Genomic DNA, 20,530 nt, shown 5'->3' on the forward strand with positions numbered 1-20,530 from the left:
TATCAAAGATACAGAGAAACAATTAGTTCACTAGATGAATGGCTTACTCTAAGACCAGTCTCAACAACCCTGAAACCAAATGGGCTGCATGGTGCCCAGCTACCTCCACCATATGTGCTGAAAAGGGCCACAGGAGAAGGTCCTAGACAGAGTAAGAGAAAAATGTAGAACAATCTCAAAATCATACAAGAGACCATGGAAGGTTTGGTGGTGAAATGGAGATTGGGAGAACACTGGAGACTGTGGCCTCCAGGTCTGCAAATGAAACCACCCTGGGGCTCGGTTTTCAGGCAGGTCTTTAAGGGGAACTACCATACTAGGGAGGAGACTGCACCTCAAAATAATCAACCATTTGCAATCAAAAGGCAGCATTTACACAAAGTTCTGATGGGTCTGGAAAGAAGGAATGGTGACAAATACAGAGAGGAAGTCGGATAAAATGAAACATAGGTAGATATCTTTCTGGTATTCACTGCTTTCAGCCAATCTTTATCTGGTATCAACAGTGATCTTACTCCTCATTCCATAGCCTTCTAAATCCAGCTTAAATTTCCGGCAGTTATTATTTGATATATTGCTATAACCACCTTTGAATAATCTTCAGCATCATTTCGTTTACATGCTACACTGTTAGATAAGCCCAGGTTCTGTTATCTAGAGTGGGCATGGACATAGAGCTTTTCCAATTGGCTGGCCGGGGGAGAATTGCCCCACAGGGTTTCATAGACAGGATCTCTTTTCTCCTGTGGAGTAGCTAGTGGGTTCATTTCGCAGCTGAGCACTGCACCATTGTTCCACCAAGCTTCCTCAATTCAAACCTGTCAGTGGAAAGAATGTCACCCTTGACTAGGCCAATGGAAACGTTCCATTTCACAATGGTTGGACTGGATGGTGCATGGTGTGACAGTAAGTTGGGAGCCACTCCTTTGCATCTAACAGCTAAGACTACCCAACCTTTCCTGTTGTTCTCAAATCTATCATCTTCTCAAGTTGGTTTTAGTTCTTACTGCAACTGAACGTGGAATGCTGGAGATGAATAACTGCTTACAACTTTGAGTGCACTACTGCTGGAGACCGAGCTCTCCCCCCGCTGGGAGATGGAGATGGAGAGGAATATCTGCTTACAACTTTGAGTCGAAAGTGACCAGAAACAGAGCTCTCCCCGACCCATCCGGGTATTACAGTGTGTTGTCAGTGCCAAGGAATCCCCCTGACCATACTCTGGAATGCTTGGATAGGCTTTAAGGATGAGCTTTTGAGTAAAGTCAGGAAGTGGAGGTGCACTTGTACTACCGAAGCAAGATCAAATCCCACCACTTTATTAAAATGGAAGGATCAGCCTTTTATTACAGGGAGCCGGGTCAAGCAGAGGAGGGTAGTGCTCCCATCAAGGGTGGTAGACAGGCGTTATGCAACAGTTAAACCAGGGGCTGGATTGGGAGGGAACATTCAGTAGTTACATTCTTTGTTTAGCCGGTAGGCAGGACATTGGGAGGGGGTCAGGAGAGGACACCTGCAGATGAGATAGAGTCTGTTAAGATTTACCACATTTCTTGCTTATCTGTCAGACAGGCTATAGGAGGGGTTTAGGGCAGTGGTTCTCAATCTTCCTAATGCTGAGACCCTTTAGTACAGTTCCTCATGTTGCGGTGACCCCCAACCATAAAATTATTTTTGTTGCTACTTCATCACTGTCATTTGCTGCTGTTATGAATCGTCATGTAACTATCTGATATGCAGTCCTACGCCCAGGCAGTGACTACTAGTTAAAAGGTTGTAGTTCAAACCTACTTTGAGGTGCCCGTGCCAGACCTGGAAGTGTGCTTCGAAAAGTGACAGCCTTGGCCACTCTGTGGAGCACAGTTCCAGCCTGCACATATGGGGCTGTCATGAGTTGGGATCCCTTCGGTGGCAACCAACAGCGATGTGTTCTATTAAAAATGACTAATGGAGCCTCCCTCTCTTTTCCTTTTACCCAGTTTCATCTCTTGAAGACAGCACACTCCTGTTCCTCTGGCCTTTCCCTCATTGCTAAGCCCCCTGGAGCTGCGTTATGTCAACAGCTGCCTTAATTACTCTGGCTAGACATGGCCGTCACCAGGTGAGAAGGCGGGTGCTGCTCAGCTCCCGCCTGCTGCAGGAGGACCGGCGTGCCGCGCCGGCCCGCCACGGTTCCACCTCCGAGCGCAGATGGTCCCGCTTTGACCCGGATGGCAGCGGGCGGCCAGCCACCTGGGACAGTTTTGGGATCTGGGATAACCGCATTGATGAGCCAATTCTGCTGCCACCCAGCATTAAGTATGGCAAGCCCATCCCCAAAATCAGCTTGGGAAAGGTGGGCTGCGCCTCGCAGATTGGCAAACGGAGAGAGAACGAAGACCGTTTTGACATGGCTCAGTTAACAGAGGAGGTGCTGTACTTCGCAGTGTTCGATGGGCACGGGGGACCGGGCGCCGCGGATTTCTGCCACACCCACATGGAGAAATGCATTATGTACGTACCATGACTTCCACTCTTTGCCGTCTGCTTTATGCTTAGGTTGTCAGCGTCCAACTTCGGGACTTCCAAGCATGGCTGTCCCTGAAAGAGAGGTAGCTAAGAGATGCCCACTCACCGATTTTACTGACCCTTCCTGCTGGCCACTGCTTTAATGAGCAGAGACCATTTCAGAAATGTGCCTTTGCAACAATTCCACGGGTGAAAGTACGGGCCTGAATTCCTAGTGTTTGATGAGTTGTGACTATTTTAAGCAAATCAACATAAAGTACACGAGAGAACGTATAAGGAGCAGTTCCTCTTGTCTCTGCTTGGCACTCGGTGTTTCAGTAAATCAATGGCCATTGTTCTTCCAGTGGTGTGAGCAGCTTTGAGTCCTTGCCTTTGTGAAGACTGGCTCTAGTGTGGGAGGCGTGCGTGCCAGGCAGGGTTTAACTTTGAACAGTGTATTTCCTGGCGTTATCATCACAGAGGGGTGACGCGGGCAGAGTTGACCAGGGGAGCCTTTCTGGCCTTCCTGGACAAGGTTAGGTAGTGGTGGTGGGCGGTGGAGCCGAGTCCAATGCATAGCAACAACTGGGCCCCAGAGAGTCTCTTAGGCTGACATTTTTATGTGAGCAGCTAGCCAAGCCTTCTACTGAGCATCTGGTGGGTTCGAACCACTAACCTTATAAGTTAGCAGCCTGGGGGAGCAGCGCATCTTAAGGTATACTCTCTTGCTCAGAATTCTCGGGCTCCCAAGTGGCAGAGTGTACCTTAAGACAATCTGTGCCCACAATGTGCAGCCACCGTTGTCTGTCACCGCTTGGTGCTTTGCTGGCCTGGTTTCTGCCAGACCAAGACAGACTCAGAAGAAAGGGCTGGCAATATACTCTGCACTTCTGAATCAGCCAGTGAGAACACGATGGATTGTAGCAGCGCAATCCACAGCTGGCCATAGGGGTGGGGTGCACAGTTATTGTTGTCGCTGTTAGGTAGGTGCCATCAAATTGGTTCTGACCCTTAGCGGCCTTAAGCACAACAGACTAAACACTGCCTGGTCCTCACAATTGTTCGAGCCCATTGTGGCTGACTGTGTCAGTCCAGTGGTACTTAGCTCTCTTGTGCGTTCTCCATGATTCCAAGACAGCTGACTTAATGAACACATAACTGCTTAACGAACAAGCCTTTTGTCAGTGGATCCCTGAAGAAGAGCCAAGATTGTCAGATTGTTTAATAACTACGCCTCTAAGTAAGAGTGACTATGAGAAAAAAACAAAACCAAAAAACCCTAAACCCATTCTATTGAGTCCATTCCGACTCTTGCAGCTATGAGGAAGACAGAAAACATATCATAAAATGATTGATTCTTTCTCCCCCACCAAGGGATCGGCTTTCTAAGGAGAAGAACTTGGAAACTGTGTTGACTATGGCTTTTCTAGAAATAGATAAAGCCTTTTCCAGGCATGCCCACCTGTCTGCAGATGGTACGTAAAACAATCACATTTCTTAGGACCTTGTCACATGGTGGGGGTAGGGGTGGGAGGTGGGGGGTCAAAAAGATACAAGTTAAAACCCTTTGGGGGTGGGGTGGGAAATGTACTGTATGCTTAATTATAAGGATTTCAGTTTTATTTTTAAAAATCACTGTAAATGTTTTCATTTAAAGAATCTCTCTACATGCGTTTTGGGAATCCAAACTGATATCTGTTCTTCACTCTTAAATGAAATGTGTTGGAGAGTTTTTCAGAAAGATAAGTTCCAAAGCTGTTGGTTAAAATAATTTACTTTGATGTTGGGTTTTAATTTTAAAAGGACTTAAGGAGCACGTTCGTCTGCTTGATTGCTCGTTTGAGTGGACCCGATGGCCCTCTTGTCGGAGGGCTTCCTTTATTGGTAGAGGAACCTGATGAGAAAGTGCAGAAACAAAGCACATGCTTATCATGTCTCGGTGAGTCTAGATACAGAGATCAAGGCACATGCGAATAGGTCCGACAACATAACAGGACTGTGTCTAATATGCACTGATGTACAATTAGATGAAAGAGATTTTTCCTCCTTAAAACAAAAAAAAAGTTTGGTCTTCAGGATCTCTTGGCACTCGCGCTAGTTTTGCTTGTCTGTGTCACACAAGGACATGCCTGATGAAGTTAAAAATGACAGCACTGCCCTTACATTTCGAAAGTACAATGGTACTGACTTTTACTAAATTTATCAAAAGCGTGTCAGGAAAATATAGCTAAAAATTTTTTTCTAGTTAGCTGATCCCAAATCTGGTACTCCTAAAATTAATTTTGAAGATTTTTTTCAGGGGCCATCTAAGTGAAGGAATGGCAGTTACATTCATCTGAGTTTAGGACATCCTCTTCATTAGAGCAGGGCCAAGCACCCCACACAAAGGTCATTTTCACTCTCTTTCTCTTGGAGTGGATAGGGATGGACATTCTCCCCATTTTCCGGATGAAGAAACTGAACCCCGGAGGAAGGTAACGGTCAGTGGCAAGTTAGGCTGGGATTTTTGGCACCCGATGGAGCTTCTGAGGAGCCCCGGTAGTGTAATGGGCTAAGCACTGGGCTACTGACTGCGAGGTCCACCAGCCTCTCCACCGAAGGGAGATGAAACTTTCTGCTCCTTTAAAGATTAGTCTGGAAATCCCAAAGGAGCAGTTCTACTCTGCCCTTCCTGTAGGGGTCACTGTGAGTCAGAATCTACTTAGATGGCAGTGGGTTTGGAATGTAGTCTCTTCCGCTAGCATATTTTTTGAAAAAGGGACCCTGGTAGCATAGTAGAGGAACCCTGGGGGTGTAGTAGTTACATGCTGGACTTTGACCTGTATGGTCACAGTTTGAAACCTTCAGCGGTTTTGAGGGAGAAAGACTGGGCTTTCTACTTCTGTAAACCATTACATTCTCGGAAAGCCACAGGGGGTCACTGTGAGTCAGCATGGACTCGATGGCAGTGAGTTTTCTGAGAGAGGTGGCAGAGTAGGCTGTGTAGCAGGCTGCGAACCACAAGGTCAGCAGTTTGAGCCAGCAGCAGCTCTCGTGGCAGGGAGGTTCCTTTGGCTTTCTTTAAAGAACTAGAGTGGAGAAGGGGGCTGAGGGACGGCAGGCATGCCATCGTGTGGGTTTCCTGCCTTTTACTCTTCAGAAGAGCATGACACTGAACTCTCTCTCTGTTTAGGGCCTATTTTCTAGTTTATTCCATTATGCAGGCCCATTATCTCTGCATTCCTTTGGAATCGCCCTTCACCCACTTGCTACTCACCCCTTGCCTTAAATAAGAAAAGGGCTGAGAGAAGGTGGATTTTATGTTTAGGACTTAAACATAAATCTTTGTTCCGAATGGGCAGAAGATGTAAAGGGGAAGAGGATATTACAATGCCTGCTTGTGGTTTTATTTTTATAACTCTCTGAATTTAATTGTGTTTTCATTTCATGCATAACCAGGGGGCTGTGAGTTTGGCTCTACCTTGCACCACGTATGTGGCTTAAAATAGCCATGGTGTGTAGACAGCCACTAAACAGCCTCAAGGTTTTCGGCAAGGTTTCAGAAGAGAACATTCCAGTTTGTCAAGGGCATGTGACCAATACCAAGAAAGAACATTAGCGCCCCGCCCCCTGCATGTAATGCACTCTTTTGATCCTTAGGAAAATCAGGGATAACATCAGTTATAAAATATGAGAGGATAGCATTCATTTATTAAATAGTGAGTTATCATTGAAGATAGTGTCAAGCTTAGGGAGACATTATTAGTTAACTTGCTTGCCCTCAAAGAAAGTTTCCAAAGATGCCCTTCTACACAAGCAATCGGCTGTGACCAAACACTAAACATAAAGCATTATTTCATTTCAGAGAATGACATTGAAATGTATTTCTTTTAATTTCCTTGTCCTAGATTTTGAGGTAATGATCCTGGAACTTTCATAAAACACTTTAAAATATTTTTCGCTTAGTGGCCAGAGTTGGCGGGCATAACAGCGCATGACTGAATGGTGCTTAGTGGGCTACCAGAAATCAGAAAGGTCTATCGTGACTTGCTATTGTTAAATCTTATTGTGTGTATCTTCCCAGAGGTCATTTCATCCGTGATTTTGTTTTCATTTGAGTCACAGGTTTGGGAGAAATGTTAAGATTCATTTTTAATTAGTTGCTAAAGCTTTCAAAGATGGCAAACATTGCCTGTTGAAATTGACTTTTCAATTTGTAGATTAAAATAAAAACATATGCCTTTCCAGATTTTCAAGTACCTATCCAAAAGTGAAATGGTCCCTCACCCCTCCCTTATTTTTAGTAAGAACTGAAGCAGTATCAGTGTTATAAGAGTGGATAATACTCTTTTTGGTAAAGCTGTAAGAAGAGCCCACATTGGGGACACAAAATTGTGAATAAGTACAATTTGTCCTTTCCAAGTTTCTTCCACCTTTTCTCCTCTGGCATCAGCCCTATTTGATGTATTTTCATAGTTACACATTGAACATAATTAAAGCATAGTGATTAGTCACAAAACAATATGTAATTATATATTATGAAACATTTGCGTTTTCTAATAGCCTTAGGGTTTCCATGACTGTAAATCTTATGGCAGTATACACAGAGTGACTAATGCATTTGAACGACTGTCCTTCTAGTTAGCTGCAGCCCAGCATCTAACCCAGGGCACCACCAGGACTCCTTAAATCATTTCAAATGGTCTTGTCAGCATTGAAAGGACTCATTCTTTCAATTTAGGTCCATGTGTGGTGTGAGTGGTGAAGCACTGGCTACTAGTTATAAGGTTGGTGGTTGGAGGCCGTCCAGAGTTGTCTCCAAAGACAGGCTTGCCATTCTTAGTTCTTTGAAAAGAACTTGAAAACCCAGCCTTGAAAACCCAACCCGAAGGCCACTAACCACAACATTTCCATGTGCCCCAAGGATCATTTCCAGCCAAACAAGCCCAGAATGCCACTTAACAGCAGCAGCACAAATAAGGCTACCTTCTTGCTTTTTCCTCAGTTGCCAGTTATTTTGATTGTTTGCTTGTTCGCGCATTTTGAATGTGCTCGTGTGGACCCACGATCATCCTTGAGGTTGTTTTGTATTCAGCTGATACCCATCCTATGTCTCTTTACAGAGAATGACACGATCTAATAGGAGGGAGCTTCAAAAAGCTCATGGAAAAATCCTTTTGATTTTACTATTTCCATGGATTTCTGGAAGGGCCCTCAAAAAAACATCCATTTAAAAACAAAGGAAATCACTAAAAATTAACCTGGTGGTGGAAGAGAACATAGACCAGAGTCCCATAAATCCCATGAAATTTTCAAAGTGTTCCTCGATTGCTTAAGCTTCGAAAGCCACCCGAGGCAGAAGGATCTGGCAGAGCAGATGGGCTCTGACCTTCAGGGCTGGAGGCATTGTGAGTCTCATGGGCCACCTTCCAGGCTCTTCCTATTAGGCGATTTAGTTATGAAAAACTGAAACTAAAAAATAACCAGTGTTTTAAAATGCAACAGTTTTGAATACTCTTTCTGTCCTAGAGAACAACAACAACAATGCAACAACAACAAAAGGAACAGCATTTAAAGACATCATTTTATTGTGCTGTTACTGCTTCAGTTCATACGGGGATCTTGGTGCTCATAAGCCATAAATGTCTAGAAAATCTGTTTTTAATTAGCGTTGAAACTGTATTGGTTTATGCATATTCTTCCTTACCAATGGGATATGGTCAAGGACTGGTATACTTTGAAAAGTACAGCTTTTACTCTTTATGTTACCATTTAAAATCTTGTTCTTTTTTTGTTTTCTTTTGATGTATCTCCCTGTAACACTGGAGGAAAGAGGGAGCTGCAGAAATGCCCGCCTTCTGAACCATGTAAAATTGTTCCCGTGATGTCGAGCTCCAGAGCTTCAGGAGCCTTTGTGTAAATAATACCTTTACTTAAGTAGTCCCACTTGAACAATGCTTTTTAGCTATGCAATTCCTGGGCTCGGCACCATTAACCAATGGTATTAGTCCTTGTCCCTGATAGAAGAGGTGCTTTGATTCTCTTCTTGGTCTGTCATTCAATCCCAGTAATTTGATGGCATACTGCCATTCACATTCTCTATAAATATTTACTGCTTGGCAATTACTCATTATTCAGTGATTTCCCCTCTTTACCAGGACAATTCTGAGATACTGTTACCAAACAAATTGACAGCGTCTCTTTGTCAGTTCAATAAAGTCTAGTTTGGGGCTCATGCACATGAGTACGCAGATACACTTCAGTGTGCCCACATCAAGTGTCTGGATGTGGTAGCTTGTGGATGTAATGGTTTTGTCTGCCTGAAGAAGCCATTAAAATCTAAGGAAGAACTGTGCCTCCGTGACAAGAGGGGAAAAAATGAAAACAAGCACTAAGAAGGGCTCAACTGTGAAATACCATCCATTGAACAAAATGGAGTTTGGAATCATTGATTGGCATCTCGTGGAATATGATGTGATTTTCTGATGACATTTACAGCAAAATAAAAACCCTTCCCCTTACTTTGCAGCTCTTTCTCTCCTCCCCTGTGCTGCAGGCTTGTGATGTTTGAGCAAAGTTTTTGGGTGAATTTCCTATTTGCCTCTGTGCGTGTTATTTGTGGCAGAGAACTGTGCCTGGTCAGCAGCTCTAGACCTGGAGCCCGTGGACACTATATGCTGGGCTTCAGTGGAAAGAGAGATCTGCTTAATTTTGTCCCAGGTGGAGGAGTCCAGCGGTTCCTAGCCTGGACTACTGGAAGGTTCCCACATCCTCTTTGCCCCATTAGTTGAGATGACTTGCAGTAGAAATTGTCCAGTGAGTGTTAAGAACTTATTGCAAGATGTCTTAGTTTCTTTATAGTTTTGTTGTTAGGGGGAAAATAAGTGAGAAGTTGTACTTCTATGTTAAATATTTAATGTTAATTGGAAATAAGTGCCGATTCAGTTATTGATAGTCTTAGATGCTTAGCACTCTAGAATCAGCAGTTAAGTTTTGAAAACTTTCCCATAAATCCTGGGATTTTGGAACTGTGAAGTTGATTTGGTAAAATACCGAGCCTTTTTTTTTTTTTTTAACTATGTAGGTAGTTTGGCTGTGAATTATAAGACTGAACAGCTAAACTGGATTTTGTCCACTTAGGAAATTTTAACTCTCTTGTTTTGGCCAATTAGAAACAGATCTTTTTAAAGCTGCAGTTGCCACTTAGTTTAAACCAAAGGGAAGAATACTCAATCTCCCTGCAAAGGTAGCAGCCGTATTTTCTTGCCTGGCCTTTTAAATCACTTGAAAATCTCACAGTTGTTAAACTGTAAGAATCCTTTTTTCAGTTGTTTGGGGAAACTCAAGTTAACTTGTTTAATTGATGATTTAACTCAGCTAGAAAGATGCATTTGTAGTATAAAATATCACTAAGATTTAGATTAAAATGTTTGTGACAAATATATGAAATTTTAGCATTGCAGAGCTATTATTCTGGCACAATAGTTCCAAAATCCAAGAGATGAGTGGGAAGATAGCACAACTCTAAATGCTTTTCCTCAATCAAGTAAAACTCGGCATGGGGATGCAAGATTAAGTAGGGCTTATTCATGTTTCTTCCGTTTTAGTTTTCTGATTAAAGCAGGTATTTTAATATATTGATTGGGAAAATATTTTACATATATGTTTCTCTCTCTACAATTACTGATGAATTCATTTTATCTTTTTTCCTTAAGAAGTTCTAAAAATGATCTCTTGGGGAGAAAGGCTAATTGGAAAGATGGACCCTCCATTATTCAAATCGAGAGCTAGAGTTTTACTTCAAAAGATGGTTGGGGTCAAACCATCTTTGAATGATCACCTGAATATTTCACTTTGGTGCTGTAAAGAATTGAGGTGTTACTGGACACAATACCTGCTTTAAATAAATTCTGTGTTAAATTCCTTCCCATTTGCTTTTAGCCCATACTTTCACAGTGTGCTCACTTTTTGGGAAGGCTCAATGCATTTCAGTTCTTTTAACCAGTGGCAAAGAATTCCAGGCAGATCACAGGAAGGAAGTTAGAGTCAATGACCGGAACAAGTAAAGCACAGTTGGATTTTCACAGAGGAAGCGGTTGGCAGCCTCAAGACCAGTAACGTTTACTTTTATTTTTAGAGAAAATTAATATTCTTGGAATGCTCTGAACCCTGGCAGGACCACAGGTGTAGAATTTGGCAAAGAACATTCTTTCTTTGCATGCTCTTTCTTTGGCAGTATACTCTACTGCGTTTGGATACAGACTGCATTCGATTCTTCTGGAGCTAGGAGCTAAACTGCACCAGGCTTGTGGGAAACTAGAATGACATTCAGGACCCTCAGCATTTTCTGCTAACACATGATGCCTGTAACTTTGTTTCATGTTTGGGGAGAAGAAAGATAAACAGAAAAGAATGTAAGTCTTTAGACTTGTAGGATTCTCTCTCTCTCTCTCTTTCTGTCTTTTTGGTGAACATTTGTTAAGTTGAAACAGTTACATAAGAGCAGAATATTAAGTATAGAACCCTTGAAGCACAGAGATGCCCTTGGCACATCTCATTTAGCCCATTAACTGAGTAGTCTCACAGTGGGACAGTCAGAAAGGAAGGGAAAACTTTCCAGCTCCATCGGGAAGTCTGCTTACCTTTGTAAGATCAGCGGACTTCAGTAATCCTGACGTATTAGCCAATCTCATTGAGTTTTAAGGCTTTGAGCCCTGATATCTAATGAGCATTCAAAGATGTCATTTTGATGATAAATGCAAGCCAGCTCTACTTTTTAAATTGATGCCACTTGGAAACAGGGATGCATTGTTTGCCAAAGTCAGTTAGCAACTCTTTTTTTTTGTTTGTTTGCATGAAACCTTGTTACCAAATTAGATCTTTCTTTCCTTGCATGCTCTTTCTTTTATAGTTCACTTGCCTTTTATTTGTGTAGCTCTAGTTAAATTCGAACAATGCATTTCAGCATTAGTTTATCATGCTTGTTTATCATTAGTTTATCATTTTGTAAAACAGATGTATACACAGATATATTTATGCACACTCATCACTTGACTGTCACTAACTTGTATTCTTTTTCATGATATTTGTAGCAACGATTCTGAACTCTGGGACTACTGCCACAGTAGCCCTGTTGCGAGACGGTATTGAACTGGTTGTAGCCAGTGTGGGGGACAGCCGGGCTATATTGTGTAGAAAAGGAAAACCCATGAAACTGACCATTGACCACACTCCAGAAAGAAAAGACGAAAAAGAAAGGTACTCTCTTCCCTGATCCACTGATTTATGGGGGTGGTGTTCACGACTCAAGAGAGAAATATCACTTGGCATTTTAAAACTGGTCCAATGCTTATGTTTAACAGCGCCATCGACGTATTCATAGCATATCACAGTCCTTTAAATTTTTCTGGACCAGGATCAAGAAATGCGGCGGCTTTGTATCCTGGAATAGCTTGGGGCAGCCTCACGTAAATGGCAGACTTGCAATGACACGGAGTATTGGAGATTTGGATCTCAAAAACAATGGCGTGATAGCAGAACCGGAAACAAAAAGGATGAAGGTAAGAAAGGACCCGTGAGTGCCTGCCCCAAGGAAGGAATGCAGGATTGTCTCCAGTAGAGGCTTTCTTGGAAGTGTCCATTGAAGGCAAAATGATATTTAAGAGGGAACAATATGTAGGAAGATAAAAGAGGTACAGTGACTTAAACCACAAGGTCGGCAGTTCCAAAAACCTTGGGAGGGGAATGAGGCTTTTTACTCCCATAAAGAGCTACAGTCTTGGGGCAGTTCTACCCTGTTGTGTAGGGTCACTATGGGTCAGTGAGTTGGAGAGTTTTGAGAAGATATGTTGTGGTGATCGATTCATTATTGACAACAATGGGCTCAAACACACCACCATTTCTGGAGCTGACTCAAGACCAGGCAACGTTGTGTTCTGTTATAAATGATGTTGCTATGAGTTGGGGCTGGCTGTGTGGCAACAAACAATAACACCAGGTGTATGATGTCTGCTTAGGTTTTTGTCTCGCCCCAGCCGTGGCATTTTCTATCAAGCTTTCTAGACGGAACACTTCTACTTCCTTTCCCTGCTTGTCCCTCCTCCAGTGTTGCTTCTTCTTGGAAGGCTTGCTGACGTCTCTTCTCCACCAAACGACATATCTGCCCTCCTGCTATTCCTGTAACATCTTGTAGAGTCGGCATCCCCATTGCCCTACACTGCCCCAAGTCACCCCGTCACTCTGAAATCTCTGAGCCTACTTTCTTCGCTGGCCAAGGCTAGTGTAGGCTTTCAAGATGGCAGTGTCTAGACCACTAACCTTTCCTCAGTGAATGAAGAATTGTGTCTCTTGTCCCACTTAAACGTATTTACTCTCACAAATACCAAGACAGGTCTTAGTACTAGGTCTCTGGGTGGCATAAACAGTTTGCTGTCGACTACGGACCTGCAGTTTGGGAGTTCAGACCCACCCAATGGCACTGTGAAAGCAAGTCCTAGCAAGCTACTTCCACAAAGGTGCAGTCAGGAAAACCCTATAAAACAGTATACTCTGTCACACATAAGGTCACCATGAAGTGGACCCAACTGATGACAACTTTATTGATGGTATTGTACATGTGAGAGTTTTTTCAAGAACCCCATTTTACAGAGAAGGCAAATCTAAACTCTCACTGCTATCGAGTCAATGCCAACTCATAGTGACCCTATAGGACAGGGTAGAATTGCCCCTGTGAGTTTCTGAGATTATTTACTGGAATAGATAGCCCTGTCTTTCTCTTTCGGAGCAGCTGGTGGTTTTGAACTGCCAACCTTGCAGATTGCAGCCTAATATGTAACCACTGCACTACCAGAGCTCCTTGTAAGATCTAAGCCATAGAGAAGACAAATGGTCAATGTTCTGCCAGCCAAATAATAGAGCCAGGTTTCACACCCAACATTCCTGGCAACAGAGACAAAGCTCCTCAACAGCCCCACAGCACTGAGCTGCCTCTCAACATTTCTTCTCTCATGGTGTTATGACTACACAATTGAACATTGGTCCTCAGCAGCTGACAGCTAAAGTTAACGGTTTTGGCCCCAGATAAAGGCTTTCCTCTTCCACTCTTTGTTTGCAAGTAAGAGTTAGGTGAGTGACTCCTAGTGCCTACCTATAACGGCTGGATTTTCCTACTAGCTCTCATGCAGCTTGCCAATCAGCAAGACAGATAAACTCTTTGCATTCTAAAGATCATGCAAAATCTGGGACTGCTTTATAATCATGTGCATTTGGTTCGGGTTGCAGCTCCATCATGCTGATGACAGCTTCCTGGTCCTCACCACAGATGGGATTAACTTTATGGTGAATAGTCAAGAGATTTGTGACTTCATCAGCCAGTGCCATGACCCCAGTGAAGCAGCCCACGTGGTGATTGAACAGGTGACCCTCCTGCTCGGTTGCTCGCAAAGTCCCAAGTAGGGAGTGGGGTAAAGGGATGATTTGGACACGTGGTTCTGAGGCAGCCTGACAGGACCACCAGGAGGTTTCTTTGAAATCTTGTGTTTAGCGCCAAGAGTACAGGATTTTTGTATTGATGCGATAAGATTTCCATTAAATAGTACTGCAATTTTCCCAAATAATTAAGATTAGAAAAATCAAGGAGACATGCTGTCTTCATTTTATGGCTTTTATATATTCCTTAACATGATTATAAGAAATAATAATAGCAAAATGTGTCAACATAACTCTTCTCTTGGTTATTAAGTTATACAGGAGTGCCTCAAAAAATTTCATGCCAGAGTGGCATTAAAGGAGAATTACAATTTTCTGCGAACTTTTTGAAGCTTCTTTGTATCCATTAATTAGTGTTAGGCAGGTGTCTGACAAGGTCCATGGAGGAGTAGTATTTTTTACTTAACTCCAACTATGTGTCCTACAGATATGTGTGCCCGGATGCACCAGGGCAGTGGTATTTATGACTGCCAAGTTGTCGATCATAGTAAGAACCAAAATTGTGCACCATCATTCATTTAAAGGAGCCCTGGTGGTGTATGAATTGGGCTGTGATCCACAAGGTCATCAGTTCGAAACCACCAGCTGCTCCGAGGGAGAAAAACAGGATTTTCCACTCCTGTATCAGAAACGCACAAGGGCAGAGCTACCCTGTCCTAAAGGGATGCTCTGAGCTAGTTTTGACGTTGACTCAATAGCATTGAGTTTGGCTTTTTACTTTTAATTCATTTAAAAGTTCAAATCAGCAAACTTCATTCATGTTCCATTTTCCACATTACACAGAGCACTGTACTATGATAAGGATTCCCTTGTCCACCGTTTTGTGCATATCACTTTCCTTGAGACCTTTTTCGGTTCCTATTTGCTCAGGCTGTATACTTGGAGTAAACTTGCTGCTAGAAGAAGACACAGTACAGCAATGCTGTTGATAAGTTTCCCAAGTCACCCTCTAGAAATATGATGGCCATGTACACGCTCACTCGCATGCTTTACAGAATCACAGTTTGTGATTCTCCAAAGTGTTATAACAACTTTTTTCCAGTTGGAGAGGCAGGGGAAAAAATAGGTTTATATTTGTGTCTTCACTAGCTGTTCATATATCTTCTTTGGGATTGATCACTTCTCTTCACTTTTCCCAATATTTATTGGCATATTTATCCTTTTTGTAATTATTATGTGCGACTCCAATATCCTAAGTATATTAGTGCTTTGTACAACATTTCCCATTTTGGGTTTTTTGTTTGTTTGTAAAGGTCTGTTTGAATTATTGAATCTTTTTTCCACCAGACATTTTTAATCAACCTTTCCTTCCCGTTTCAGCCTCATGCTGTCAGGCGGTTTAAAGTACACTTGGTATCAAATACAATCAGAAGCACTTCTTACAATATCATTTGCTTTTTTAACATTTTAATTAGTTCCTAAAATTGATTGACAAGTCTTCTAATGCAGGGCATTTACTTTATAGCCATCTTTCCATTTTATAAGCAGCATAATAGACATTCTTGTCATTTGTTGTATCTTTAATTACCTTCATTTCCTTATGTTGTCATTTCTTAAGACTAAATTCCTTGAGGAAATACTAGGTCAAGGCTAAGACTTACCAGGCCTCACCATGTAGCACGCCCTGTCTTAGGCCTTCTGTGTCTCTTCCTCAGGATCTGCATATTGCGAGGCAACTTAGTTAGCTGGTGTTTCTGTTGCCCAAATTGCTACAATAGAATCTAGTTAATATGGTTATTTCAGGTCATCTCTGATGTTACTGCTTTTGCCATTTGGTAAGTGCCATGGGCTAGGCATCAGGCTGCTTGCTAACTGTAAGGTCAGCACTTCAAACCTACCAACTGCTCCAAGGGAGAAATTGTCTTGATGGCAATAGGTTTGGTGGTGTTTAAAATAAGTTTTACGATAGAGTTAAGGCAACCAAACTGTTGTGACATCATCGGAAGAGTAGCTGTGTATGCCGTGCAAGTGAGAGTGATTATTTCTCTTTGTGATGATATTAGTTGTTGATTGTACCAGGGTGCCTCAGAATTAAGACCTGGAGGCCTACTTCTGAAAAGTCAGTCTTGAAACCCCAACGGGACAGGCCAGCTCTACTCTGCGCATAAAGGGTTGCCATAAGATTTCTCTTTGTCCAGACTCTAATTTCCTACCTTTCTCTTGTCCTTCCTTCAAAATCCTCGTAGGCAATGCAATACGGAACAGAAGATAACAGTACTGCGGTGATTGTGCCTTTTGGTGCCTGGGGAAAATACAAGAACTCCGAAACCAACTTCTCATTCAGCAGAAGCTTTGCCTCCAGTGGACGGTGGGCCTGATCCCTGATCGCTTACTGGGGTGGCGATGTTTGTGCAGGAGTTTGTTCACGGAGCACGTGGGGGAAACTGAGCCAGTCAATCAAAACAATCACGTGTACCAGCATGACACTATGACGTACTAAATCAGTACACAAGTCGGTGTAAAATTAGTAACCACGTACATAGTAGTGTTTCATAAAGACCTACTAGGTGTATGATCGGCCCACCGCACTCACTATAGAGATCCATGGAATGAAGCTATTGCAAGTCTGGAGTGAATAACGGTCTTCCTGAGCAGATGAGATATGGTTTTTAATACACCTGCTGAGAGTGTTGACTTTGCTTCACTTTTCAGACTCCTAGGCAGCTCTGGGTTTCTTGTGGTCCTTTTGTTGCTCTTGATTCACTCGAACAGCCTCATGGTTTCAAGTTGTTCAAAACAAAGTCAGTATTTTGACAGGTCGTCTGTGAGTTATCTGCAAGTGTTTATTTCTAACATCTGCACCAAGGAGTAAGTCTGAAAACTAAAGTCTTGGTTTCTGTGTGTTCTATTCTGGATCACTTACTGGTAGATGTTACAATGCGAACGAAATAGATTCAGATCCTGTGACATTACTAAATCCTGCGTGTATTTGTGACCAGTATACTCATGTGTTACACCCGTGTCTCTGAGATCTGGCCATCATCCATTCCTGTTTTCTGTGGGTAAGAGACTTGACATAGATCTGACTCTTCCTTAACCTCAGAAAATGCATAGACTAAGACTCCTTTGGTCAAAACAACACAAGGTTAAATACTGACAGTATCAAGTATTCTGTATAAAGTTTTAATTGGTTATCTCTAAGTAGATGTTTGTGTCTTGTTATACTATCTGTATATATCTTTTGATATAGCATCAGCAAGTTGGAGAGCTTTGTTAGTAAAAACAATACCACAGTGAATGATGTTGCTAAAGGCATAGATTGATTTACGTCTTCTTCTTTTTAGCTCATCCCTAAGACTTAACGAGGAAGAATAATTCTATGTAATTTAGCAATGTAAATACTTCCTTTTCTCTGCATGGTTTTTTTTCACTGTTAAAATGTGAATCTCTAAGTGTGTATTTGGAATTTTATCTGCAGTTTATTTCTGCATAGTATGTAAATGTATTATATGTGATTGTATATTTGTATATTTGGGAGTAATATAAAGTTAAAGGGAACAATCCTGTGTAGCTCCTTCACCATTTAGCTTAAATTATTGAACCGAGAAGCTGAGGACTGTTTTCTGATGGAGTCAAACCAGTGGTCATTGTCAGATGAGGAAACTAAGAAAGACAGTAGAAAAATACAGTTGATAATTCACCTGGAAAACTAAGGAACAGAGTCAGCATGTGGAAGTTAAATTGCTATTTGATAATTTGAATATAAAATAACACACCCAACCAATACCCAAGCCTACTGCGTTCAAGTTGATTCTGATGGACAGCAACCTTATACACAGGGTTTCTAAGGCTGTAAATCTTTAAGGGAGCATTAAGTCTCACCTTTCTCTTACAGAATGCTGGCTGGGTTTGAACCACCGATCTTGCTGTTAGTAGCCCAGTACATACTTCAGCACCACCAAGGCTTTTTTGTTTTTGAATAGGATATGGGAAAATATTGAATGTTAAGAATCACATTGTGTTTTGTTATAGAAATAAAAGATAAACCAAAAAGAAAAGGTTAACATAGCATATACCTTCATCTCTGTTCTCAGAGTTGATTGTTTTTTCTTTAAGTTTTAGTTAAAGGTTTATTAGAAGAAAGGAGGCCCAGTATAAATACTCACATCTTCTCACCTCAAGAAGAGAAGAAAATAAAATTTGAGTTCTATTGTCTCAATTAATCAGGAATTGTCCTTTTAAAAAAATCAATGCTAAATAAATGCTTTTTTCAAGATAGTCGGACAGTAGAAGGAAAAACATTACAGGAAAGAATGTAGCCTCCTGTCCATTGTTTAAATAGCCCTGGTGGTGCAGTTATGTGGCAGTCTGCATCCGCAAAGACCAGCCCAACCAAACCCACTGCCAGGAAAGCAGTTCCAATTTCATAGCGACTCTGTATAAGTTTTCTGAGACTGTAAATCTTTATAGGAGCAGACAGCCTCCTCTTTCTTCTGCAGAGCAGCTGGGGGCTTTAAGCAACCAATCTTGAGGCTAGCTACCCAGTGCCTAACCCACAGCGCCACCAGAGCTTTGGAAATGCTATGGGGGCATTTCCTATAGAGTCTGCCCTATAGAGTCCTATGAGGGTGGAATTGACTCATAGACTGACATGGATCGTAGGTTGAACAGAGAAGAATTGGTAGGGCAGTGCTCTGCTCCACTTGAAAACATATTAAAACCCTAAACCAGCCAACTTTGACTAAAGGATAGAGCCGATTCGTGTTTATGTTTTTCAAGTCAGAATGTTGAAGTATAACTTCAGATAGAGGTTGTTATAATCCATAAAGATAAGCATACTTGTATTAAGCTTCTTTTACTGGGAATTATGCAAATAATAGTGAAACAGACTATCTTAAGTACAGCGTTCTTAGTTGTAACTGTGAATTTGCCACATGGGTTTTCCCACATGGCTGTAGATATGGCCTAAAATATATGACTATAGCAAAACGTAAATAAGTTGTATTTATATTCGCCTTTCACTTCTATGTACTGTATAGTTCTTTGTAATATGTGTTGCCAAAATTTATTTGCCAGAATAATTTTTAAAGCATTGGGATTTTTCACGTGTTAAGTTTCTAAGCACTTACATACTCAAAAGTACGGGCATGCTTTGTCTTCCTCAACTGTTTGTTTGTTGTAGGTCTTTATGTTAAGTTTTTCAAAGTCAATTGACCTTATGTATTTTCTGGGGGGAAAAATCTGTTTGGGAGGGATCCGTTTTAATTCTTTCTACCCTGTGATGTGAACTCCTGAGTTCTAACAGTTTATTTGTACATTACTTAATTTAAAGACTTTATGAGCACTTGATCTAAAAACGAGAAATTATTTTTGTACACATGTTGCCTATTCAAAGTGAACTTAGATTTATTTTTCAGAAGCTTGGCAAAGAAGTGCGAGACCAATGCTAACCACGATGGCCTTTATTTCAGTATAAAATAGAATATTTGGTTTCCTTTCTAAGAGCAGGCCTGGATCTAATTTCATGGTAATATGCCAGTAAGGAAACCCTGGGACCGGAGAACAGGAACGGGATGATGGACGGACGGTCAGCACTGAACAGTTGAAAATAAATGTGCATTTATATTTCCCTTGAGCATCTCAGTGGTCAACTGCAGGTCTGGGCAAACTGACATGACACTTGATCGGGTTCCATCTTCTTATAATGACCAGATTCACTTCTCTGGATGACGTCAGCAGAATAGAGCATCCTATGATATAGTGCCTACACGTTGGGCTGTGTGCAATTCTCAGGGTCAGCAGTCCCAAGCCACCAGCAGTTCCTTAGGAGGAAGACTGGCTTTCTACTCCTGTGTACACTTGTAGTCTCGGAAACCACAGGGGCTCAGCATTGCCTCAAGGTCAGGGAGTTTGGTTGGTTTTTTGGTTTATCTTTACAAAGTGAACAAACCCCATTGAGATGTCTGTTGATTTGGGCATCTGAAAAGAGACCGATCCTTCCTCCAGAGGCTCCTGGTGCTGGGGAAGATGGTTGATCTGTACCACTGATGGCCATATGACATGTTCTGGGCTGTGGATTCATGGAGATCTTCCCAAACCTCCAAGTGTCGGATACTGGATTCCGGTACAGAATGCAGCAGCTCATTAGGTCGTGTGATTTCTACTGAAGTGCTCTTGGGTGCATTTGTTTAATAATTTACAAACTACATGGGTGGATGGCACTTACTATAGTGAATTGATGTTGTTGCTGCTTTGTTTGGTGTATGTATTAGAATAACTGTGAGCAGACTAAAATCCCATATATCCATGTTCAAATACCACTTAAATAAAGTTCATGCATTCATTACTTGTTGGTTTGTTTTATCTGACCATGTTTACTTAGCATCTAGTCTTTCCAACATTTACTACGGTTGTTGTCAAAATTAATTGAAGGAATTTTTTAGCAGGATGGGTGGCATATCCATGTAGCTATTCAAACCTTTTTATTTTTGTCACAATCTAAAATGAAATCCTCTTTTATTTTCTATCTTCAAAATATATATTGGTACCTTAGAGAAAAACTGAATTCTATTAAGTTTTGCTTCTGGTTCCAATTTTGTGGTTCTAACTTCCTGGCAACAATCATGCATTAAAAAGT

General features: G+C 41.8%; 1 protein-coding gene across 2 annotated transcripts in view; it reads left to right on the plus strand.

The window, feature by feature from the left end:
- The window catches only part of PPM1K (protein phosphatase, Mg2+/Mn2+ dependent 1K), a 29,813-nt gene extending 12,056 nt beyond the window's left edge, over positions 1 to 17,757 (plus strand). Inside the window, exons 2-7 of one of the 2 annotated variants that reach the window (XM_004703257.2) lie at positions 1,980 to 2,493; positions 3,862 to 3,962; positions 11,559 to 11,724; positions 11,882 to 12,026; positions 13,747 to 13,881; positions 16,140 to 17,757. In XM_004703257.2, the coding sequence (XP_004703314.1) occupies positions 2,054 to 2,493; positions 3,862 to 3,962; positions 11,559 to 11,724; positions 11,882 to 12,026; positions 13,747 to 13,881; positions 16,140 to 16,271 (1,119 nt within the window). In that variant the 5' untranslated portion in view covers positions 1,980 to 2,053 and the 3' untranslated portion in view covers positions 16,272 to 17,757. The remainder of the gene's footprint in view (positions 1 to 1,979; positions 2,494 to 3,861; positions 3,963 to 11,558; positions 11,725 to 11,881; positions 12,027 to 13,746; positions 13,882 to 16,139) is intronic. The other variant, XM_045284090.1, reaches the window with a different exon arrangement.
- The last annotated feature ends 2,773 nt before the right edge of the window (positions 17,758 to 20,530 follow it).

This window comes from Echinops telfairi, unplaced genomic scaffold (assembly GCF_000313985.2).
Source record: "Echinops telfairi isolate 266 unplaced genomic scaffold, ASM31398v2 ScPeMD7_7468;HRSCAF=8506_0, whole genome shotgun sequence".
Classification (NCBI taxonomy): Eukaryota; Metazoa; Chordata; class Mammalia; order Afrosoricida; family Tenrecidae; genus Echinops; species Echinops telfairi.